Genomic DNA, 25,639 nt, shown 5'->3' with positions numbered 1-25,639 from the left:
TCAATGTTTTCCACTCAGGGAACCCAACCTGAATGGCCTGCTTCAATTGCAACCATTTAAAACTTTGTGTTTTACTAAGACCAAATCTATGTTGCAATTGTGAAAATTCCAGCAGTTTACCTTCTGAAATAACATCATTTAGAGACCGAATGCCTGCAATTATCCAGTTCTTCCAAAGGATTTGAGCTCCGCCAATTTTGATCTTGGAGTTTATCCATAAAGACTGATTAGTTGACTTGTTTATTGGGATAGGTGTAATTTACTAATAAACCTCAACGTTTTCCAAGTATCCATTAATATCCTATTTTCTCTGTATCTTCTAGGCATGTTGATACTTGGAAGATGAACTAAATTTAGGGGAAACATAAGGCGCCATTCCAAATACAACCAATCCGGTGCATTATCTATAAGTTCTGGGAGGATCCAATACATACCCTGACGTAAAATATAGGCTTGATGGTACCTATAAAAATTTGGAAAATTTACCCCTCCCTCCTTAATTGATTTTTGCAAAGTTACTAAAGCTATTCTAGGTATTTTACCAAGCCAAAGAAATTTCGTTAAAATGCTATTAAGCTTTTTATAAAAGGACCCCTGAAAATAAATAGGTATCATACTCATTTGGTAACAAACTACAGGCAACATCATCATTTTGATAGTTTGAACTCTCCCCCACCAAGAAATATGTAATGGATTCCATTGCTCACACAACTCCGTAACTCTTTTTAATACAAATTTTTCATTTTCTTTTACAGTATCTTCAATTGTATTTTTAACTTGAATGCCAAGATATTTAAATCCTTCTTCCTTCCATATGAACGGAAAATCATCAAATAGTCCTTTTACACAATGAACATTTAAGGGTATAATTTCCGACTTACTCCAGTTAATTTTATAACCTGAAAATTTACCAAACATATCAATTAATTCTAATAGACAAGATAAGGTAGATGCTGGATTTCTCAAATAAAGTAAAATATCATCCGCATATGCCGAGATTTTATATTCCATATCAGAATATGGAATACCCTGTATCCCTCTTGCTTGTTGTATTGCTAACAATAAGGGTTCTAATACAACATCAAATAACAAAGGAGATAAAGGACAACCTTGTCTAACTCCCCTCTGCAATTTAAAACCTTCAGATAACCTATTATTAATATTTAATCTTGCAATCGGGAAGCTATACAATGTTTTTACCATTTGTATAAATCCAGAACCTATACCAAACCATTCTAAAACTTGATACATAAAATTCCATTCTACCCTATCAAACGCTTTTTCTGAATCCAATGAAACTGTAAAAGCCGGTTCATCCATTTTTTTTTATAAATTTAACATATGAAACAATAATCTAGAGTTATTAGAGGAATGCCTTTTAGCAACAAAACCAGTCTGATGCGTGTCTATAATATGTGGGAGAGCTTTGGCTAATCTCAAAGCCAAAATTTTCGCCAAAAGTTTATTATCCACATTTATTAAAGATATAGGCCTGTTCGAAACCAAAGTAGGATCTTTATTTGGCTTAGGCAAAACAATTACTACTGATTCAGCCATAGTACCTGTAATATCACCTTTTATAAGTTGTGTCTGATATAAATTTAGTAAATATGGGGAGAGGACATTTTGAAATGTTTTATAAAATTCTACTGTATAACCATCACCCCCTGGAGCGGATCCAACTCTAAGAGATCTCAATGCTGTTTTTAATTCTTTTAATGATATAGGTTCATCTAAACTCCGTTTTATATGATCAGGAACCTTAGGTCCATTAATTAAATCTAAAAAATTTTTCCCATCTTTTTCCCTCTCCAAATAAGGCTCGGAAGAATACAAGTCCTTATAAAATTTTAAAAATTGTTTTAAAATTATATCCGTTTGATTTGTTATTATACCATTATCATCTTTTATCCCATTAATATTAGTTCTTCTTTTTTTTGCTTTAAGATAATTTGCTAATAATCTTCCCGCCTTATTAGAGTTTCCATAATACATTGTCTGCTTGGAAAACAAATCTCTTCTTATCATTTTTGAAGCTAATTCATTATATTTACCTTTTGCTTTCAAAAGAGCTTGCAATACCTCATGTTCCCATTTACTTACCAATTTAGTTTCTAATATTTTAATTTCTTTTTCTAATTCTATATACTGCATTTTAATCTGTTTCCTAATAAAAGCCGAATAAGATATAATATGACCTCTCATGGTCGCTTTAAATGTGTCCCATGCATTTTCAATAGATGTATCCTCCACTAAATTTATTTGGAAAAAATCATTAATTTGTGTTTTAAAATTTTCCAAAAATTTGTCATCCACAAGCAATGCATTATCAAATCTCCAAAGAGGTGTTCTATTCTCTAATTGATCTAATTGTAATTCTATCCATATTCCCGCATGATCCGAAATAATAATAGGATCTATGGAAGCCTTAATCACTTGTTGCACCTTATGTGATGAAATAAAAATATAATCTATTCTTGAAAATGATTTATGAACCTGTGAACAAAATGAAAATTCCTGATCATTAAAATGAAGAATACGCCATATATCTTTCAAATCACAAGATTGAGCCAAATTATCTAAACCTAAAGATTTTATATTTTTACCTGGTTTTTTATCCAATAATGGATCCATTACAGCATTAAAATCTCCAGCCACCACTAAATTAGAAGCAGCCAGTGGTAACAACATATTCTGCAATTTTTTAAAAAATTCTGATTGATTTGAATTAGGGGCATAAATATTGAACAATGTCAGGGTATTATTTCCCATACTTATATTAATATGTAACCATCTTCCATGTGGATCTGAATTTACTAACTTAAAGTTGGCCATACACTTTTTATTTATAAGCACTGCTACCCCTGCTTTTTTACCTACTGCTGGAGCAAAAAAACATTCCTTCACCCACCCACCCATTAGTTTCTGTGATTCCTTTATATTCAGATGAGTCTCCTGCAGACAATAAACATCCGCATTTTGCTTTTTTAAAAATGCTAATATCTTTTTCCCTTTGATTACATGATTCAGGCCATTAACATTAATAGAAAATATCTTAAAAGACATAATATATTTTAAACTTCTCATCATATCTTCTTCCCTTCTTCTTTCATAGTTAAGATCTAAAGAACTACTCTCAATGACACACATTTTTATCCCTAAAATACCCAACCCCTTATTAATCTTTTCCTTAATCATTCTAGTAATACTTTTAAAGCCCATCTTTTTCCCACCCTTTCCCCCCAATATAATGACTGCTTAAGGACACAAATTGGAACAGCAACCCCAACTTCCCCCTCCCCCCTAGGCAACCAATATTTATTAATAACCCCTAAGACAAACTCATTAACCTTCCACAATGTATCTTAGTATATCTCTCTTCTAATCATACAAAAATTTTTTTTTTTTTTAAAATCTTTTACTTTCACTATCTGTTAATCTTTGGTCACATAACCATATTTAACTCCTAACATTCCATTAATGTATCTTTATCTTCTCACTAATCTTTAAATTCATTTCTCCCATATTTTACTTCATATAACAAATTGTTATCATAAACATATATTTAATAAATTATTATCATTTTTCTATATCTCATACATTCTAATCTAACATTCCCTATCTTCTTTTTAATATCTAAAAACAAATATCCATATCTTCATATACTTCTTTTTTTTTTTTTTTGTTTACAATTTTATAATTTTTATCTTCTATATATATATATATACCATTTCATTTCCTTCTGAAACATAAATTTTTCATTTTATAATTAATTTTTTTTTCCCTTTTTTCCAATTAAAATCCAATTCTTTTAATACTATAAAATTACAAAATCAAATTTTACATTTGATCTTTTAGTCATTACCTTGAATTACCATTAAATTTATATTATGTATCTTTCTTATATATTATTTATTTTCTTTTACTTTACTTGTACCTAAATGTCATATATTTTTCCGTCTATAATTAATCCATTCTACATTTTTCTTTTTGTTGTCTTTTCATTCTTTATTTTACATTTACTGACTTATTAAATTAACTTTCATATTTATTTCTTAGCTATATCCATCTTCCCTTAAGTCTCTTGACTGCCAATTGTCTTTTTATTTAATATCCTTTTAGTCTATCCATTCTGCTTTCTTCTTCTTCCCATTTGTAATATTATCTTGCCATTCTTCAGTTTTCACTCTTTACTCCAGCCATCCATTCCTCAATCTCTTAAAGTTCAGTCTCATGACTTCCCAGTCCATCCTTCTTGCTTTTTCTTCTTTATTTTCTTTTATTGTCTTTTTCCCTTGTCCATTTTATTTCCTGTTCTTTATTTCATATTCTTCTTTCTTCAACATTCCAAAGTCTCATATTTACATTAAACTTTTTGCTCAATATCATCAATCCAGTCTTAATATTTTTCTTTTTATTTCAACATCCATTGTGCTAAAATGACATAGGTTCTGATTTTGAAAGAAAGGTCTTTAGCTTTTCCGGGTCTACAAAATACAGAGATTTATCCCCACAAGATACCCTCATTTTTGCTGGGTAATATAACCCATATTTATATCCTTTTTCCTTTAATTGAGGTCTCAGATCCAGGAATTTCTTCCTAATGTTTGCTGTATTTTTAGCAAAATCAGGCAAAAACCATATTTTGGATCCTTTATAATTTAAATTTTTATCTTTCTTGGCAGCATTTAAAATTTCTATTGCTTGCTGGTATCTTAACATCTTGAATATTAATGGTCTTGGTCTCCCTTGATTTTCCATATTTTTATTGGAATCCTGTGAGCTCTTTCTATTTCCAAAGGCTGTTTGAAATCCAACTGCAGTATTTTAGGAATTAGATTTTCTAAGAACTGTATAGCATTTTTCCCTTCCAAATTTTCCTGCATTCCAAAAAGTTTTATATTCTTTCTTCTTCCTCGGTTTTCATAATCTTCCAGCTGACTTTTCAATTGAATAAGTTCCAAACTGTCATTTTTACATCTTTTCCCTTCACATTCTAAACCCTCCATTTTAGCTTCTAACTCTGTTGTTCTTTTATTAGTTATTTCCATTTGTCTGTGGATATTCAGTATTTCTTCCTTCATTTCAGCCATAGTACTCACAGTCTCTTTCAGCATTTGTTTAATTTGTCTTAGTTCCTCCATAACTTCGGCTTTGCTTAACTCCTCTGACTCTTCAGCAGGAAGCGGAACCTTACTCGGGGTAATTTGATCCTGCTTCTGCCTTTTCGCCGACCCACCAGTTTCGTTTTTATTTTGTCGGGTGCTTGCCATGCTCCCGCACTTCTTTTCGATATTTTCGCCGAAATCGGCTTGAAGGGGAAAACTTTTTTTTTAACAACCGTTGCCTAGTTGAGAGGAGCGTCGCGATCACACATCCATTTTGTGTGCGCGCTAAGCCATGCCCCCTTTTCTAGTGTTTAGAGATAGGTTGTTCATTCATTTGATAGCAACATAGGTAAACAGAGTTGAATATACATTTGTACATGGTTCCTTTGGGTGAGGGGAAGATCATTAGCAACGTGTTGAGAGATTCGGGCTGATGTAAGGTAGAGATCTGAGAACAAGTAGAGTAACGCCTCTGATGAGTTGTTGTCGTGTGTGTGTAATGTAATGCAGGATAGTTTGAAGGATATTCAAGGAGCCATAGGAGCCAGTGTAGATTGCGGTAATACTCCGTTACCGAGTCAAATTTCTTGAGCCTGAAAATCAATCTAATTGCTGTGTTTTGTATGAGTTGTAGTCTGTGTAGTTATTTGCTGCTTAGATCAGTATACGAGTTATAGTAGTCCAGTTGGGACAAAACAAGCATTTGAACTAATATAGCGAAGTGGTGGTTGTAAAAAAGGGGTCTAATCAGACATAAGTGCTTCATGCTTTAGAAGGGTTTTTCCCAGATGTTTTAGATTTGCAGTGCATAAGAAAGAATGGAGTGAAGAATTACACCAAGGACTTTAGAATAGTTGTGCACATTGAGAATGTTTCCTGATAGAAGGATAATAGAGTTGGGAACAGACTGTTGGGCAATGTAAAACCAGAGTTGTGTTTGATTTTATTATTGTTGGCCCAATTGGAGATTTTATTTATTCCTTCTGCAATTTTCTCAGTGATGTTCGAAGTGGCTGGGTAAAATTGGATAAGTAGAAATATATTGTCTCCATGGGTTAATAATTGTTCTCCATCTATGAACAAGATTTCTTCAAGTAAGCTCATGAATAAGTTAAAAAGGATTGGGGAAAGAGTGGAAACTTGAGGGACTCCACAAAAAGATCTCCAGCTTTGGGAGAAGCTTTCCACACAATGTAGTCTTTATTAGTTAGAAATGAGTTAAACTATTCTAGTACTGCTCTTTCAAGTCTGATTTCATTGAGTTTTGTCAGCAGGATGTTATGGACTATAAATCAAAAGCTGCCAAGATGTTGAATTGTAGCAGAATTACTTGTTTTTCTTTACATAGTGATTAATAATGTTTGTTGTTAATGTAAGAATGGTTCTATGCTATGCTGGGCCCTGACTCCATATTGGGTTGTATGGAAACAAGAGAGTTTGTCAATATATTTGCTGAGCAGTTTACAGACTAGGGGGATTCAAGCAATTTAATAAGTATTGGGATACCTGCAATTGGTCTGTAATTAGGTGTGGATAGGTCTGCATCTTGGGTCTTGGAGTTAAGGCTATGCTGCCCATTTGTTCAGATGGGTCACCAATATGGAGTAAAATGTTGAGAAATGTTGTTAACTATTGATTGATGACTACAGATGGATTCATTAGTAGTGATTGTGCTAATTGTATTAAACAGGATATATGAGGGGCCCCATAACTAATATGTATTAGATACAATTTTAGTTAAGACCTTAAAGGCACTAATATACAGTCAAACCTCGGTTTGCGAGTAACCCGGTTTGCGAGTGTTTTGCAAGACGAGCAAAACACTCAGCAAACTTTTGACTCGCAAACTGAGTGTTGACTCGATTTGCAAGCACCCCCCCCGATAACCGGCATTGCTACCCCTGCTCGCAAAGGCCCCCTCGCTCCAACCGGCACCCCCCCGCACGAACAGGCCCCCCCGCCCGAACAACTTAAACTTACCCGCCCGCCCCGTCTAGCGCAGGCACAGATCGTTTGCCTAGAAGATCTTCCGGCTTCTGCCTGCCTGCCTTGAGCATGCATCTGCGCATGCTCAAGGACTTCTAATTCTCCCTCTCGCCGAGATTCATTCAGGTATATATAAAGATGTACCTGAATGATAGAAATGCTTCAGAAATATTTAGGTTTCATATGTGTGTGATAACTCAAACATGGCAGTTGAATTGTAGCTCAAAGTCATAACTAGGGGCACACTGACCTTAGAACTAACATATTTTGCACTGTTCACTTGACAACTGCTTGAGGAGTTGAGACTTAGCTGTTTACTAGTATGACATAGGGATTTCTTGTAGAATTAGGGGAATCGTGATTGTAACCTTTAGAAGTATGTTGTCTAGCAGATGTTAAAGTTTTTGTAAAATAGATGTTTGCAATAGAATAGATCATGTCAACAAGGCCAGCATGTCCTCGATGAACATGTTGTTCACTTCCTTCTATAGCTGACGGGGGTTAAACCAATAGCATGTGATGAGTTAAGTCATTATAGTTACTAAGGAAATTACCAGAAACCATGTGACTTGAATACAACCAATAGAATATTGTGAAGTATGCAATTTGAAATTAGATTGTAATTGGAAGATGTACCAACTACTTATGTTTAATAATGAATTAATTGATGATGTCATTATCCCAATAAAATGGCCAGTCACTTGTATTTAGGTGAACCTTTCTGATACTGTCCTATTCATTAAAAGATGACAGAAACACTCCCAAGGCTTTGAATATTTAAACCACACTTTTGTGTTAGATTTCTTTTCCTTGATCTTCTCTGAGATAAAAATAAGAGCTTAGGGGTATGTAGCCTGAACACATAGTTATTGAGACCAAACAGTAGTTTATTGGGAAATACATTAAGGACATGGCTGCGAGTAGAAAGTTTAGTTAGGTGTGTTCTGCAGGACATTAATCTTCAGATTTGAGTCTAGTTGGAAGTTGAGATTGGTAGTATTTGTCATTTGTGCTATCTCTTCTTGAATCTTATTTACTTTATCTAAGAAGTAATCAGCTAGTTCTTGGGAATTTGTTTGGGAGGTGACATTTGAAAGGCCCAATAAAGGAGGGGCTATTAGTGAAAAAGTTTCTTGGAATCAAGGTTGCTATTTTCAATTTCTGTGGCAAAATACCTTTTCTTGGGTTTCCACTACATCGTATTTGAATGCGTTGTTGTCTTAAACATTGCTCTGTATGTTGGAGAATGATTTTTCTTCCACTTTCAAGTTATCAACAGACCTGTTTTTAAGAATTTAGTGTACCATGGTATGTGTTTGGAACAACGTATGATGTGGTAGCTCAGAGGAGCAATGGATCTAAAACCTGAGTTATGGAAGTGTTCCAGTGGTTAAATCATGCCAATAGTGTTATCAGATTTTAGGTGAATGCAATCGGTGATTTTGAACCAGAATATAGCAGAGTCCATCTCACCTCTTGTGAGGATTTTTTTTCCTGTTGATGTTCTTGGAGGTGTTACCCAAACAGAGGAAATGGTAAAAGTGAGCAAATAGTGATCAGACCAGGGAACTGGCAACCAGTTGTTTGAAGAGATAATGTGTAGAGGATTAACAGTTAAAAAGTCTAATACATGACCTTTTTCAGGTTTTGGACCTGATGAGATTAAGGTAAGATGGGCTATCTTGTATGAATTATTTGAAGTCAATAGTAATTGGGCAATCTTGTGCTTCCAGTGGCAATTTTATATCTCCTAGGATTATTACTCTGTTGAATTAATACGTAAGACTTGAGATTTCTTGTATTTTATTATTTGCCTGTGACCATGGGCCTGGTGGTCTGTATAAGAGTAATAAACCAATAGCACATGGTTGTCAGTTTCATCTTGTAATTTGCATGTCAAATATTCTAGGTCAGGTTGGATGTTTGAGCCTAGTAAGGATATAGGAAATGAACTTTTGAAAATCAGGGCTAAACCTCTACTTCTTTTATCTTGCCTAGGTGTATATATTATGCTGTATCCATCAGGGCAGAGGTGGGGAAGTTTTGGGCTACCTTTATATTTCAGCAAGGTTCCCATGAAGAAGGTTATACCTATATTGTTTTCTATAAGCATCTCATTTATTATTTGAAATTTACTGACCAGTGACCTTGTGTTGGCATAGATACAAGGTACTGGTGGGTTTTTTAAAATTTTATTTTATACTAATTTATAAATTGCATATCCTGGGTATAGAAAACGTATGATTTCCAAAAGCAATGAAAAGAGTTAAAATATAAATAAGAAAATTGTTACCTAAAAATCAATATCCTTTGATACTCTCAAAAAGAAAACTGGGAACACCCAAACATTTTTAATAATATGAAGTCAAATACCACCAAATATCATACCTGGTACAAAGCTGAATGAGCTAAACAGAAGGAAAATGCAAAGGTACAAAGTGTATAAAATTGGCAGCCCCCAACCAGGATTTTCATGAGTGGTTCCAAGTTTTTCTGCCTTGGTTAGTGAAAAGGGAAACTGCATTCTTTTCTTGAAAACCCCTACTTTGCTTGATAAGTCAGTTAGAAAAGAAGCAGATTGTTACTCACCTGTTTACATCTTGAACAAGTTAGCCAATTTACAGTCCCCCAGAGACGCCAATAAACATCTCGCCAAGACTTTAATTCTTCATACAAATTACATAAGTAGTCATGCACGTCCCACATTTTATCTCTGTCCAAAAAAAGAATCACATACTGTTTCAAATATTAACAAACATTATATGTAGGAAATGATTTATATATATTTGAAGTTTCCTTCCAAACAATATTACTTTGATCCAGTTTTCTTCTCTCCACATTCCAACAGATACAGAAGATATAAATGGACGGTTGCAGAAAGTATTAAAATAAGCAGTCGGGTAGGGGTAGGGGAATGTTTTGGTTTGGGGGGGTCTGTGATTGGGTGATGTTCTTTCGCTATTAGGTAGTGATTGCGGGGGTATGGGAGTATCATGCTTTGTCAGTTGCGTTGCATTGTGTGTAGTGATTGTATTGTTTTTGAAAAACTTTAATAAAAACTTAAAAATATAAAAAATAAGCAATCAATCTTACATTGTTGCAGGTCAGATATAGTATATGGTCTCTTCCCACACTCTCATAGACCCCCCCTCATGGTATCCTGTACATTTAGGCCTAAATCTCCTAAGAAAACTTTCTGCATCCCTTATGCACTGTTCATTCTCTCTAAAACGAGTAACAGTTAGCATATTGGGTTTCCCTGCCCAGTAGTGACTGCCCAACCTAAGACATGAGGTCTGGACTTATAATGAGAATTGCTTATCTCCATAGCCATGGAGATAGACTATGCAGGATAAGGAGACCTGCTGATACAATAGAATATGTAATATTGTAATAAGAGGAAAGCATCAGAGAAGGGCAAACTGGCTGTTTACAAAACAGTTGCAGAAGTGCATGCTATATAGATTGGTACCACACCCTTGCCTTCCAAGTAAAATAATTTTTTTTTTTAAAGTATGGGAAATGCCAGCTTTACATTGCTGAATACTATCAGCATTTTCTGTTGGTCTAACCAGAGGGGCAGCAAAGGCCTCTGGGATATTATATTAATCTGACTCTGGGCATGTCAGTACATATCCAATGAAATGCTAAGACCTGTTGCTGCTATCTCTTGAATATCACCAAAATTCACCCCTTCCTTTCTTAGCACACTACCCTTGTCCAAGCTCTCATAACCTTACCCTTAGATTACTGCAATCTACTCCTAACTGGTAACCCACAGTGTCACATGTCCCCCTTGCAATCTGTGCAAAACTCTGCTGCACGACTCATCTTCTACCAACCTCACTATACTAATGTCACCCCTCTCCTTAAATCACTTCACTGGCTCCCTATCTACCATCGCTTACAGTTCAAGATCTTACTGCTGACCTACAAGTGTGTTCATTCTGCTATCTCTCCTCACTTCTCTCTCCTTATACATCTCCCAGAGAACTCTGTTCCTCAGATAAGCCGCTCATAGCTGTAATTTTCTCCTCCACTGCCAATTCCAGTCTTCATTCCTTTCATCTAGCTGCCCCCTATGCCTGGAATAAATTACCTGAGTTTCTCCGTCAAGCTCCTTCCCTTGTTTATAAGCAGACTGAAAACAACCTTTTGATATAGCTTTCAATCCTTAATTCTACCCCTCTGCCCTCCAACCCAGCCTGCTGATTATCCGTCCCCTTAACAGTATCCATGACATCCTGTTTGTCTGTCTTGCTTGTTTAGATTGTAAGCTCTTTCGAGCAGGGACTTTTTTCTTATTCTTTGTGACTCTGTGCAGCGCTGCATGCATCTGGTAGCACTATGGAATTAATAGTAGTAGTAGTACTAGTAGATAGACCAAAGGCTCCTGGCCATTCAGCCTTAGAATGCCACTAAATGACTTCTAAAATACCAGTACTTGAGATTAACAAAAAACCTTGTCAGAGTGCTGGGAGGATCCAGAGTTTCAACAAATGTGCTAAGGTCCGATGCTTAAGGTAAAAAATGGCTCCAGCTGCCTGTTCTTAAACTTAACATTTGTATACTGTAATACTATGCAGATCTATGCGGTTTGACAAATTTAAGAGCTGAACACTAACAGTGAGCTACAAAAAAATTAATCTTAACAAAATTCTACATATGAATAATTTATTTAAAAAAAACCCAAAGCTTTGTGTATAAATAAGTTTTAACAATTTCCTAAAATTCATACAACATGTAGAGATAAAAATAACTGGCGAAGATCAAAATCCCAAATAGCTGCTTGATAGGACAGCAATCGGTTCTGATATCTTTTGTAATGACAGCCCCTGGCTGAAGGAAAACAAATAAAGTTGAAATGCATAAAGAGCATCTAAAATTAGAAATGTTAAAACATTCTACCAAGTAACCAGGGCCAGACCATGTAAAGCTTTGTATCACAGACATCCTAGCTTGAAAAACACTCTGGCCTCAACAGGGAGCCAGTGCAGTTCTCTGTAATAAGACGTTATATGGTCTGACATTTTTAATCTAAAAATCAGACAAACTGCTGTATTTTGTATCAGATGAAGGCGAGCAAGATTTTTACGATGGCCTCCCAGATGGACAATGTTACAGTAATCTAAAATACTTAAAACAAGTGACTGGACCAATAATCTAAAAGAGTTGTCATTAAAATAGGGTCTAATCACACAAAGCTTCCAAAAGCATAAAGAAACATTTTCAAACTAAAGCATCAACTTATTTAGTCATGGACAAATTCCTGTCCAAGTGAAGACCTTTATTGTCAATTGAGAGCCATTGTTTCAGACAGAAGCAAATTGTGACAGAAAGATGCTGGAAAATAACAGAAACTCAAGTCTATGAGAGACAGGCTTTACAACTGTTTCTCTCCTTCAGCCTTTCATACCTCACATACCTCCACACCATTCAGATAAAACTTCTGCCTGCTCATTCCTCCCCCTTCTTTCTATATTTAGCTTCTGCACAATCTCCCCCCTCCTCCGCATTTTCAGGATATATTTTTCTTTACATGCCTTTTCTTTCTCTTCTTTCTCCTGCAGCCCCTCATCCCTATACACACACAGCAGCAGCTTTATAATAAAATATCTTTCTGTACATTAGTAACAACCATATATATGGTGTATCTTTCTTCTAAGCATTGCATCTCTGTAATATTAAGTATATTTCTACAAAATTCGAGGACTGTTCAAAAAGTTCCAGGACAGTTTAAATTACACACTAACAGGAAGTTCTTTTGAGATGTGCTAGGCAGCGTTGAGTTGCTTAAAACCTCATGAGAAATCTCCTTTTTCCGTTTATGAATATCTGTTTTCGTCTCCAAGTGGCAGGCAAAGAAGAAGAAAACTGAGTTATTGTGATGGTATTTTTGAATTGGACTTACCATCCTCTCTAGCATTGAGAATTGTTTCCAATGCCACAATTTGGGTTCCTTGAGACAGATAAACGAAACGTGGTCCGCGTTGGGAAACTCAGGAATCTTTTCCAGTTAAGTTGAATTGTTTATACCTCTATGAATACAGGATTCGCACTAGTTTGAATGTTTGGTTTTTTTTAATCACTTTTTCACTGTGGCACATATGCAATGATTGGGTAGTGGGTCTTGCTATATGGACTTTGTGTCTTTGGCAGGGCTACACATCTCTGAGCACATGTTAAAACTCATAATCATAGGGCAGGAGAGTGTGGTGTAGTGGTTAAAGCTACAGCCTCAGCACCTTGGGGTTGTGGGTTCAAACTCACGCTGCTCCTTGTGACCCTGGGCAAGTCACTTAATCCCCCCATTATCCCAGGTACATTAGATAGATTGTGAGCCCACCGGGACAGACAGGGAAAAATGCTCGAGTACCTGAATAAATTCATGTAAATCATTCTGAGCTCTCCTGGGAGAACAGTATAGAACATTGAATAAATAAATAGTTACCTAAACTAAGGGCTCCTTTTGCTAAAGTGCGCTAGCGTTTTTAGCGCACGCAGGATATTACCGCGCGCTACACAGCTATAACTAATGCCAGCTCAATGCTGGCGTTAAGGTCTAGTGCACACGGCAATTCATCACGCGCTATTCCGCACGTTAATGCCCTAACGCAGCTTAGTAAAAGGAGCCCTAAGTTTTGAAGTACTGAGATTATTATATCACATAAGCCCAATTCTTTGTCTGGGATGACTTCTATAGCTGCTAGATCTAGAAGCCTCTTTATTGTCACTTGGACTCTGACCGCTTTCTCACTGGAGAATCCACAAAGGGGTTCAGAAGAGGCGAAAAAACTCAAGCTTGTATCCTCCTACATAATTTTCAGAACCCTCACCCATGCTTCCCAATAAGCCGACAACCTCCCTCCTATCCTTAGAGGCACGGCTCCTGACCTGGCATCATAACTGTTTCTTAGGGACATTGTGGGGCGAGATCCTGAGGACATAAGAACATAAGCAGTGCCTCTGCTGGGTCAGACCAGAGGTCCATCACGCCCAGCAGTCCACCCACACGGCGGTCCATCAGGTCCAGGACCTGTATAGTAATCCTCTATCTATATCCTTCAATCCCGTTTTCCTTCAGGAAATCATCTAATCCCTTCTTGAAACCCAATACTGTACTCTGTCCTATCACACCCTATGGAAGCGCATTCCAGGTGTCCACCACCCTTTGGGTGAAGAAGAACTTCCTAGCATTGGTTCTGAATCTGTCCCCTCTTAATTTTGACAAATACCCTCTCGTTCTTGTAGTTTTTGAAAGTTTAAAGAATCTGTCCCTCTTCACTTTCTCTATGCCCTTCATGATCTTGTAAGTCTCTATCATGTCTCCTCTAAGCCTCCGCTTCTCCAGGGAAAAGAGCCGCAGTTTCTCTAATCTTTCAGCATATGAAAGGTTTTCCATACCTTTTATCAATCTCGTCGCTCTTTTCTGTACCCTCTCGAGCATTGCCATATCCTTTTTAAGGTACGGCAACCAATATTGGATGCAGTACTCCAGATGCAGGCGCACCATCGCCTGATACAACGGCAGGATAACGTCCTTCGTTCTGGTTGTAATACCTTTCTTGATAATACCTAGCATTCTGTTCGCCTTCTTAGAGGTCGCTGAGCACTGTGCCGATGGCTTCATTGTTTTGTCCACCAGTATCCCTAAGTCCTTCTCTAGGTTACTTTCACCCATTACCAGCCCTCCCATCGTATAGCTGTACATCAGGTTTCTGCTTCCTACATGCAAGACTTTACATTTCTCTACATTAAAGTTCATCTGCCATTTATTCGCCCACTCTCCCAGTTTGTTCAAGTCCCTTTGTAAATATTCACAGTCTTCTTTAGTCCTAACCCCACTAAAAAGCTTTGTGCCATCTGCAAATTTTATAACTTCGTACGTTGTCCCTGTTTCTAAGTCATTAATAAATACATTGAACAGCAGCGGTCCGAGTACCGACCCCTGCATAACACCACTTGTGACCCTTCTCCAGTCCGAGTAGTGGCCCTTCACTCCTATCCTTTGCTTCCTACCCGCCAACCAGTTTTTGATCCATCTATGTACAACTCCTTCCACCCCATGGTTCTTCAGTTTCCATAGTAGGCGTCCATGGGGTCGAAGGCTTTTTGGAAATCCAAGTATACGATGTCTATGGGGGCCCCTTTGTCCATTTGTTTGTTAATTCCTTCGAAGAAGTGCAATAAGTTTGTTAGGCACGATCTTCTCTTGCAGAAGCCATGTTGGCTTGCTTTCATCAGTTTATTCCTTTCTAGATGCTCATTGATGCTGTCTTTTATCAGCGCTTCCGCCATCTTCCCCAGGACCGAAGTCAGACTTACCAGTCTGTAGTTCCCCGGGTCACCTCTCGATCCTTTTTTAAAGACTCTGAACTAAAGATCTTCCTGAGTATTGGCAAAAGGGCCTACAGCCACAAAATTACCTCGACCTGACCCCCTAGGGGCCCTTGGCCTGCTGTCAGGTAAAGACTTTGGTTTATGATCCTGCACACTGACCATAAGATCTTCAAGCCCATTACCAAACAGCAATTGAGCTTCAAAATACAATTTGCTCAGAGTAGCTTTAGAGGATGACTCTCCCACCCACTACCTGATCCAAAGCATTCTAAAGACAGAAACAGCATATGCAGAAACCTTGCTCAGGACCCTGAACAGATCCAGGACTGTCACCTAGTCGAGACCTGGCCCTCCCAGATGTGATGCAGAATCTCATAGTACTGAGGACCCAGAGGCTTAGATACAGCATACACTTCATCTCAGTCCTCTTCTGACTGTACCTCTTACCTTGCGTTTGGCTCTGCTACGGGGAAACTATGCTCTTAGTGGGGGGGGGGGGGGAGGGAGAACCCTGGGCACTATCACCACTGTGACCTCCGAGGAGTCACCGAGACTATTGTAATTTAAGTATGCTTCATTCATCATACTTATAAATTCTGGAGCAAAAGCCGGACCAAGATGCCCAGAGGGCCCTTGCACTCCACTCTGGAGTTTAATGGCAGATGTGCCCTTGGGAGCTAAATAAGGGGTCAAAAAGTTTGAGGAATATGATTTTAGAGGTGGGGGACCCTGTCCCTAGCTCCAGAAACTTTAAAAGTTTAAAAGTTTTAGAGACTCCCTTCTCCACAATCTTTCTCATAGGTTGTCACACCTGTGCAACCTATGAGAACCTTTCTCATAGGTTCTCATAGGTTGTCACACCTGTGCAATGCAGGTGCTGGGAGCTGCTAAGGCTGAAACTACAAGTCAGAGAACTTCTTCATCAAACAAGCTTGAAAACCCAGACAGATTGCTTCTTCAAACTGCCCCTCCATTCTACTGACTGGGCTAAGACCTCAATCCCCCACTAGAACTTGTGCATGAAGCAAGGGGGGGGAGGAACCGCAGTCAGCACCCCGATCCAGGAGAAAAACTGCCATAGAGCTCAAGTTATTTGTGGACAAAACCTAAAGCAAGCTTTGTTTCCAAGGGAACAGACCCTGACGTCCCAAACTGGTAGTGTAGGCTGGCCAAGTATGTGTCCAGTAGAGCAGGTTGCCTCTTGGACACAAAATGGCCTTCAAAATGGCAGTAAATCCTAAAAAATAGATTTTGAAAGAGGGCCACCAAAAGAAAAATATTGTAACATGAGTCCTTAGTTACTGATTTTGTCAAAGGCAATGAACAAAACTAAAGATTTTCAAGCAGGTCTACGGTAATTGCGTTATACATTGCACAGTCTCACAAGCCACACTGTCACCAGTCTAATTTGTAATGCAGACTGTTACAAGAAACCGTTCAGATTGATACTGGGTGTATGGCCAGTGTCTGCCTGGCACAAGCATCAAGGTTCAAGATCTTTACTTGCCAACTGAGCAGTCTTCGTTTTATTTATGTTAATATTGGCTGAGGCACCTTATATGAAAGTAAATAATATTTCCATGTTGATCAATGTTGATTTTTCCAGGAACACAGGGTATCTTTTGCTCAGCTTCTTTAGTTAAAATTCTCTTGCACAAGCAGCATCTATTTAAAAAAAACAACAAAAAAACCACAAGAGAGAGATCATCAAGCAACAGTTCAGAAATTTCATACACAAAAAGTAGCAAGATTTATAACAAGTAGACACAGGTGGGGCCCAGTTGCCTAAGGCCCCTCCTGTGGGCGGGGCCTTAGGCACATGGGTTTGGTTGGGCTCATGTGCCTAAGGCCCTGCCCACAGGAGAGTCCTAAGGCAACTGGGCCTATTCCGGTTGGCCCAGGCACCTAAGGCCCCACCTGTGGGTGAGGCTTGCGGTGCCTGGGCCAATAAAGCCCTAAGGCCTCCCATTCTGAGGATGGCGGGCCTGCAGGATGGATGGGCCAACATTCTTAAGGTACGAGGGGGTGTCAAAGGGGGTGTGAGGTTACGGGGTCGGCGGGGGGGGGTCTTGATGGGTGTTTGGGGGGGCGGACATGGGGAGGCTACATTGGGACAGGAGGGCCTGGGATCCCTCCTGCCGTATTTTAGTGGGGGTTGGGGTCACCAGGGCAGGAGGGATTGGGCTCCCTCCTGCCCCGATCATGTCAGAGAGGGTGCCGGTCTCGAGGGCAGGAGGGCTTGGCCTCCCTCCTGCCCCGGTCGTGTTGGGGAAGGGGGTGGATCGCGGCAGGGGAGATGAGCCATCTCTGCTGCCGTGATCGTTGCTGGGGGGGGGTGGGTTGCGTAGGGTGTGGATTCTGTAACCGGTGTTCTTTTTGGCAGACACCGGTTATAGAATCCAGCTTTTAGGTGAAGGACTGGCTCCTCCTTCACCTAAAAGCTCTTGTGTTGGGCGTTTGGGACTTAGGCTTTTTTTTCATTGATTATATGTGGTAAGTGTAGATGTTGTGTTGGTCTGGGAGTTTAAACAGCTGAACGTAGAGGCAGGCCATTATCAAAAAAAACCTCCTTTTAGATTTCTTTTTTTTTGAGAATGGACATTTTCCCTGCTTCTACTTTCAGCGTTTAGGGCCTAGGCCAAAAGGGGACTTAGATGTTTTTTTTATTATGCCCCTCCACATGAATACTTGTTTCTTGCTATTCTACTTGTTCTACTAACAACAAAAGAAATTGACCCTATTCTAACAAGTTTTTTGGTTTCTACTTGTTCTACTGCCATTGAGCTGAATCCAGAACCAGATTCTGCATCATTTCTTTCCAAGTAAATCTGAACAACTACTACTACTTATCATTTCTATAGTACTAGAGATCTGTGAAGATCTTCAGATATCCAGAGCTGGAATAAGAGAATAGTTTCCCTTATTCTATAAGTATAAGACTACATGTAAATGAAACAAGATACCTGGATAATGTTGCAGCATTTCCTGGAGAATCAGGGTTCTTGTAATCTGGATCAAACAATCTCTCAATCTTCTTGCAAAATATTTTACTATTAAGAACAAGCAATAAAAAAATCTGAAACAAGTTGGCTTGGTGGCAGAACTGTAGTAAAGTGCTTTTAAAAACCAAAGATACTTACCTGTAGCAGGTTTTCTCTGAAGATAAGCAGGCATATATTATCACATGTGGGTGATGTCATCTATGGAACCCAGTACAGACATTGCAAAGTATGTCGTACTATCACTTTAAATCTTTAGGCAGTGCTCACACCGCAAACATACCAGTGCCTTCCCACCCAACGTTGGTTCGCAGGACCATCAGTTCAGTAACAAAGCTAAAAAGCCAATTAGGGGAGATGGGCGGGTTGTGAGAATATATGCCTGTTGTCCTCGGAGGACACCTGCTACATCTTTGCTTTCTTCCAGGACAAGAAGACATAATATTCTCACAGGGAACTTGTACACTGTGGGCTGTCACACAGCCTTGTAGCGTCAACCCAGCCTGAACAAACACGAAGGAGACACAGTTTGCTAACCAAATAAAGATGGTTCTTTTTGAAAATGCAACTCTGAGCCGATTAGGATCAAAGGTGAGAAAGAGCTGGGAGGACATAATATTCCATTAGAAGTATATCTCCCAGATGATTTTACACTGAAAGTGGACAAGGTCACCAAAGCACTTTGTGTGTATCTGGATACTATGGGGCTCATAATAAAAAAAATACGTCTAAAATCCGCCTAAATCGGTACTTGGACGATCTAAAAGACAGATCGTTCAAGTGTCGATAATCGAAACGTGTTTTAGACATATCTAAAAACAGCTTAGGCCTTTTCAGTGCTGCTGTACGCCCACAGCTGAAAGGGGCATTTTAGGAGAAGTGGTGAAGGCGGGATTTGGGCGGGTCATGGGCCGACCTAGACTTAGTCGTACTGCAAGTATAACCGACAGTTTAACGAGATTGCCTAGAAGGAACTTATACGTAGCGACTTGGGCAATCTAAAAACAGGTGTAAGTGCCCAGACGATATCCAAAGTGCCCAGATAACCACTGCAGACCCTTTTTGTTAAGTTCACAGCAGTGCCCTGTAAGGTGCCCCATTACTCTGTTGCCATGTCAGGGTGACCAGTCCATCACTTTGCTGACCCTTCCCATGTCCAAAAGTCTTGTTCTAGGTGTTTTTGACTTTGATGATTTTTTGGACGAGAATGGTTATAAAGATAGCTGACTTAGCGATCTGGATGATCAAACAGCTGGATGTACAGGTAGACGATTCTCAAAAAAAAAAAAAAAATTAAAAAAATTTGGGTGGGAGGGATGGGTGATAAGGATATATTATTTGAATCATCGATGATTATTAAGTGATATATTTATTGTTAATGTGTTTGGACATATTGTCACACTTATTGTAAGTCTGCAAATGAATAAAGAATATTACAAAAAAATTTGGGACGTATTTTTCGAGAATGGACTTTAAATGCTGCTGACTTTGGGTCCAAAATGGACTTAGACGTAGTTTTTTGAATATGCCCTTCCACATCTTTAAAAGCTCACATAAATTCATTGGTTAAAGCAATTTTCTTTAAATTGCATTGATTAAGGAAACTAACTCCCTCTTTTACTAAGGTGCACTAGCATTTTTTAGCATTCGCTGCCCCCCCCCCCCCCGCTATGTGCCAAAAACTAACGCTAGCTCAATGGTGGCGTTAGCAAATAGTGCGCGGGGAAATTCAGCACGTGCTAAAACTGCTAGTGCAGCTTAGTAAAAGGAGCCCTATGTTCATTGTTTGAAGTAAACTATTTTATAATACTTTTTCAAGGTGTAGTTCTTTCTAAATTATATTACTGTAATAAGCTTTATTTATCTTGTTTCCACCAATCAGATTTCCAAATTGCAAATTGCTCAAAACATGGATAATAAGCTAATTTTTGGATTGAAAAAAATCAGATCATGCAACATCTGCCTTAATGAGCCTCTATTGGCTTCCAATCAAGGCCTGGTTTACTTTCAAACTGTTATGTTGGTTCTATAAAATATTTGCTGGTACTTGCCCAGAGTATTTGATTTCTTTATTTTCATTTCCTCAGTCTCCATTAACTTCCTATGCTTATGACTCTTGCTTACTGCATTTTCCATTTTTTGTTAATTATTAAAAAAAAAATCCACGATTACTTCTTTTCCTTATCAAGCCTGATGTTCTTTTCCAATTGAATTGAGGATTACTCCTTATTCACTATTTCACACATCTTTAAAAACTTATTTGTTTAAAAATATTTTTAATTGTCTATGTATATGAGTATTACAGATATCTTGTTGTCTGCTCTGAACCAGATATTGGGGAGTTGGCGGAATACAAGTACCATTACAATTACACACACCAAAAAGAAGCATGTCCACTTGAATGAATAACAGTGTTGAGTGTAAGATTTCCTAGATGCTTCTTTTTTTTGTATATATTTATTGAATTTTCAAAACTACAATTGTGCAACAAGTAATCCATATACATATAATATTACAAGAAAAGCACAATAAACTTTTCAGACATTAATATACAATTATATTTTCCCCCACCCTCTCACCTAATATTCAAATAAATAAAAACCTTCAAAAAACTATCCATAAATTCCCTGAATCAAATTCCAGTGCAACTCCCTTCCCCCTCCCCCCACCCTGGATGTGTATGTTTACAGGTCAATGAAATAAAATCAGTTATCTTCCTTACAAAATTTATCCAATGGCTCCCAAACATCCGTAAAATTCCTATAACATCCCTGCTGTATGGCCATGAAACATTCAATTTTAAAAATATAACAGAGGGATTCCCACCAGAATGTGTAATTTAACCTATCCCAGTTCTTCCAATTTTTTAAAATAAGCTGCATGGCAACCCCTGTCATTATAAGGAAAAGTTTATTATTCCAAGAAGATATGACTTTTAGCTCTCATGAACGTACCAAATAAGATGGGCACTTGATCCCAGATGGCTCTCCAAAATCTAAGTATCAAGGGACAATAGTACAGTAAATGATCCAACATCTCAGCTTCAAGATGACAATGCCAGCATCTATTAGACTTTGAACTATCTAATTTCTGTAAATGAACTGGGATCCAAAATGCTCTATGTAATAAGAAAAAACATGTTTGTCTCATAGATGCAGACGCCATACATTTCATCCTCCAAGTCCAGATTCGTGGCATTGAGACACAGAAATTTGATGCTTTATCTCAATGCTCCAAATGTCACGAAGACCAGTCTTTGTTTTTTAATTCAAAAATCCAAATATTAATTTATATCACTGAGCGGCCTGGTGTCCCAGGAAGTCTGCCTGAAAACATAAGACCGGCAAGCTATATTGATTTCCTAGATGCTTCAATGACAGTGGATAATGCAGCCAAGAGGCAGAAAGCATTTATCTGTTTAGCAAAAGAAACCACAATGCTAGTGCTAACAAACAAGTGTTGGGATGAAGTAGGGATCCCTTGTTCTGAATTAGCAATTTTGGAAATTGTTGGTTTCCACAGTTTCCTGATCGAGAGCTCTAGGGGTGGAAATCAAACCTGGCATAGCCAAAGAGGTGCTGTGAGGATCATGGTGCCCTGATTTTGGCAAAGTTACAATAGAGTTTTCACTATAAGAGGGATTGGAGGAAATGCATAAGGGAGCATGCCCCCCAATGAAATAGAAAGGCATCTGATGCAATGCAAATGGGGGCAAAAAAATCTGGAACATAATTGTGGAAGTTTGCTGTTCTGCAGGGAAGCGAGGAGATCTATGTCCAGCGTTCTGATTGAGAGAAAATCGGATGCAAGACCGTTATGCTGAGAGACCATTCATGAGGCTGAAGAAGCTTGCTCAACTTGTCTGTTAATACATTATGTTTTCTCACCAAAAAAAAAAAAACTACCCTGAGAAGTATTTCATGAGAAGAGGCCCAATTCCAAACTTTGATTGCCTCCAGACAAAGGGGATAAGATCCCATGCCTCCTTGTTTGTCCAAATAAAACATGGCAACCTTGTTGTCTGTATGGACGTGTACTACCTGTAGAAGAACTTAGCTCTAGAAGACTGATATGGTGGGTCTTTGGTGGTGAGACCACACTTCCTGAGTGTGGAGACCATCTAGATGTGCTCCCTAGCCTAGCATTGAAACATATGTAGTAAGAATTTTTGGGTGGGGAAAGGGCTGGAGAGGGAGATGCCGAGTAAGATTTTGTGCTATCATCCACATTGGAGAGAGTGCGTAATTCTGGGGTTACTTGAAATAGAGCAGAGAGCGAGATCCCGTGGCTTGGGACCATTGTGTTGATAAGATCCACTGTGGAATTCTTAAGTAAAAGCCTGCAAATGGGATCACATAAACTGTCAATTCCATGTGACCGAGAAGGTATAACATCTGGCATGCAGACGTGCACTTGAGGTGGAGAATGTTTGACACAGATGAATGAGATTGTTGACCCTCTGCTCGGGTAGAAAAGCCCAACCTTGAATGGTAAACAAGAGTGCACCTAAGAACTCCAAGGTTTAATACAGCTGTAGATGTGACTTTTAGTAGTTGATTGCAAACTCTAGAAGTTTGAGGAGACAAAAAGTTGAGATGATGTCATGCTGAGCTGCTTGCAATTCTGAAGCTTTGATCAACCAGTTGTCTAAGTAGGGTAATATATGAAATCCCCATGAGCAAAGGGTTGTTGCAACTATCACTAGACATTTAATGAAGTCATGAGGAGCACAGGCTAGCCCAAAGGGCAAAACTTTGTACTAGAATTGTTGGGGACCTAAGCAGAAGCAGAAATACTTCCTGTGAACAGGTATAATGAAAATGCAAGTGTAGGCTTCTTTGAGATCTAGAGAATAAAGCCAATCTCCTTTTTCTAGCAGGGGTAGAAGGGTTCCCAGAGAGAGCAAGCAAAACTTATCCTTTAGCAAAAATCTGTTTAAAACTTGCAGGTCTAGAAATGGTTAAAGTTTTCCAGTAATTTTTGGTATTAACATAAGAACATAAGAATTGCCGCTGCTGGTTCAGATCAGTGGTCCATCGTGCCCAGCAGTCCGCTCCCGCGGTGGCCCCCAGGTCAAAGACCAGCGCCCTAACCAAGACCAGCCCCACCTGCGCACGCTCTAGTTCTGCGGGAACTTGTCTAACTTTGTCTTGAATCCCTGGAGGGTGTTTTCCCCTACAACAGCCTCCGGAAGAGCGTTCCAGTTTTCCACCACTCTCTGGGTGAAAAAGAATTTCCTTATGTTTGTACGGAATCTATCCCCTTTTAACTTTAGAGAGTGCCCTCTCGTTCTCCCTACCTTGGAGAGGGTGAACAACCTCACTTTATCTACTAAGTCTATTCCCTTCATTATCTTGAAGGTTTCAATCATGTCCCCTCTCAGTCTCCTCGTTTCAAGGGAGAAGAGGCCCAGTTTCTCTAATCTCTCACTGTATGATATCTCCTCCAGCCCCTTAACCATTTTAGTCGCTCTTCTCTGGACCCTTTCGAATAGTACCATGTCCTTCTTCAAGTACGGTGACCAGAGCTGGATGCAGTATTCCAGGTGAGGGCGTACCATGGCCCGGTAGAGCGGCTTGATAACCTTCTTCTTGATCCCCTCCTCAATCATTCCAAGCATTCTGTTTGCCCTTTTTGCCGCTGCCGCACATTGCACGGACGGCTTCATCGACTTGTCGACCAGTACTCTCAAGTCTGTTTCTTGGGGTGTCTCTCCGAGTACTGCACCAGACATCCTGTATTCATGTACAAGATTTTTGTTACCAACATGCACACCTTACACTTGTCCACGTTAAACCTCACCTGCAAAGGAACAGGTTCTATTGCATTTAGCTGAAGAAGGGCTGAGAGTTCCTGGTGGAGGGTCTTCTGGATGGAGCTGAAAAGATACTCTTTAGGTGGGTGGTTTGGATGCTTTTTGATCAGACATAGGGCATAGCCCTGAGTAACAATTCAAATCACCCACCAATCTGTTATGATAAGAGTCCAAATTCAAAGGAATGACTAAAATAAGAAGAAAACAAGATTTTATGATCATAAAATTCATCATATTACATCCTGAAAAAATCTGGGCACTAAAAGGTCATATGAAACTGGAAACTCCAAGTAACTATATACAGACAATATTCAATATCTTTCAATTTACGATAGCTGGCAGAAAGGTCAGAGATGTGGCCTTCAAGTAACAGGAGATCCAGGCAGGCATATTGACAATAATGGGCGGAGAGGGGCTCAGCATACCATCCCTATCTACTGGAACAGATATTATCAAGGTAAGAACCTAATCTCTTTTTCTAGTGCAATAGAGATGGTATGCTGAACCAAAGGACATACCTAAGCAGGCCCAAAAACCCTATGAGGGAGAGATAAGCCTACCTTCAAAACTGAGGCTCCAAAGGAGGAGTCTTCTTGAGCTGCTACGTTCACTCCATAAAACTTGGTGAAAGTTTTAAGGGACAAGTAAGTCGCCACCCAGCAAATCTCATCTGGTGGAATCGTCCTGGCTTCAATCCAGGAAGAAGCAATCCTTCTCGAATACACTCAAAGCGCAAAGGGAGGATGCAAACAATGTAGCAGGATGAAATAGCTGACCTAATCCATCTTGAAATGGTAGCCTTGGAAGCCGGCCTTCCTTTCTTATCCAGACTCACCAACATGAAGAGGTGATCTAAGAGATAAAAAGTAATTCGTAAACTCCAGGTAATGCAAAATAGCTCTCTGGATATCCAGCACCTTCAAAACTTTCTCCGTTTTCTTAGATCACAAGGGCTGGAAAGCTGGAAGGCGAACTTCCTGGTTGATGTGAAACACTGAGACCACCTTTGGCAAGAAAGAGGGAACGGTCCTCAAGGAGACCCCGGCCTCCATGATACACAGGTAAAGGTTCCTGCATGACAAGGCTTGCAGTTCGGAGACACGCCTTGCAGAAGTGATGGCAACCAGAAACATCATATTGATAGTCAAGTCCATTGTTAACCGTTTAGGTATATATTTGATAAACGGTATATCAAAGATTAAATAAACTTGGAAACTTGCATTAGGGTGGCATCCTGCAAGGGCTCAAATGGAAGCGCCTGTGATCAGGAAATATTGGGATGTGGAGATATGCTTCTGTCAGGTCCAGCACTGCCAGGAACTCCCCCAGCTGCACTGAGGCAATGACCGACCAGAGAGTCTCCATACAAAAATGAAGCACTTTAAGAGCTG

The 25,639-nt window shown here is 39.0% G+C and overlaps 1 protein-coding gene across 5 annotated transcripts in view; it reads right to left on the bottom strand.

Annotated features, from left to right (window-relative positions):
• Window positions 1–25,639, bottom strand: part of KIAA1841 (KIAA1841 ortholog) — a 148,567-nt gene that overhangs the window by 67,490 nt on the left and 55,438 nt on the right. For all 5 annotated transcript variants that reach the window (XR_004538813.1, XM_033938201.1, XM_033938204.1 and 2 more), the window contains exons 8-10: window positions 18,398–18,484; window positions 16,989–17,099; window positions 9,684–9,807 (exon numbers count right to left, since the gene is read on the bottom strand). Coding sequence is in view for 4 of the 5 variants with exons in the window: in XM_033938201.1 (XP_033794092.1) it covers window positions 9,684–9,807; window positions 16,989–17,099; window positions 18,398–18,484 (322 nt within the window). In the remaining variant the exon portion in view is untranslated. The remainder of the gene's footprint in view (window positions 1–9,683; window positions 9,808–16,988; window positions 17,100–18,397; window positions 18,485–25,639) is intronic.

Source organism: Geotrypetes seraphini, chromosome 3 (assembly GCF_902459505.1).
Source record: "Geotrypetes seraphini chromosome 3, aGeoSer1.1, whole genome shotgun sequence".
Taxonomy (NCBI): Eukaryota; Metazoa; Chordata; class Amphibia; order Gymnophiona; family Dermophiidae; genus Geotrypetes; species Geotrypetes seraphini.
Note: the sequence above shows the minus strand (reverse complement) of the source record. Positions and strands in the feature narration are given on the sequence as shown.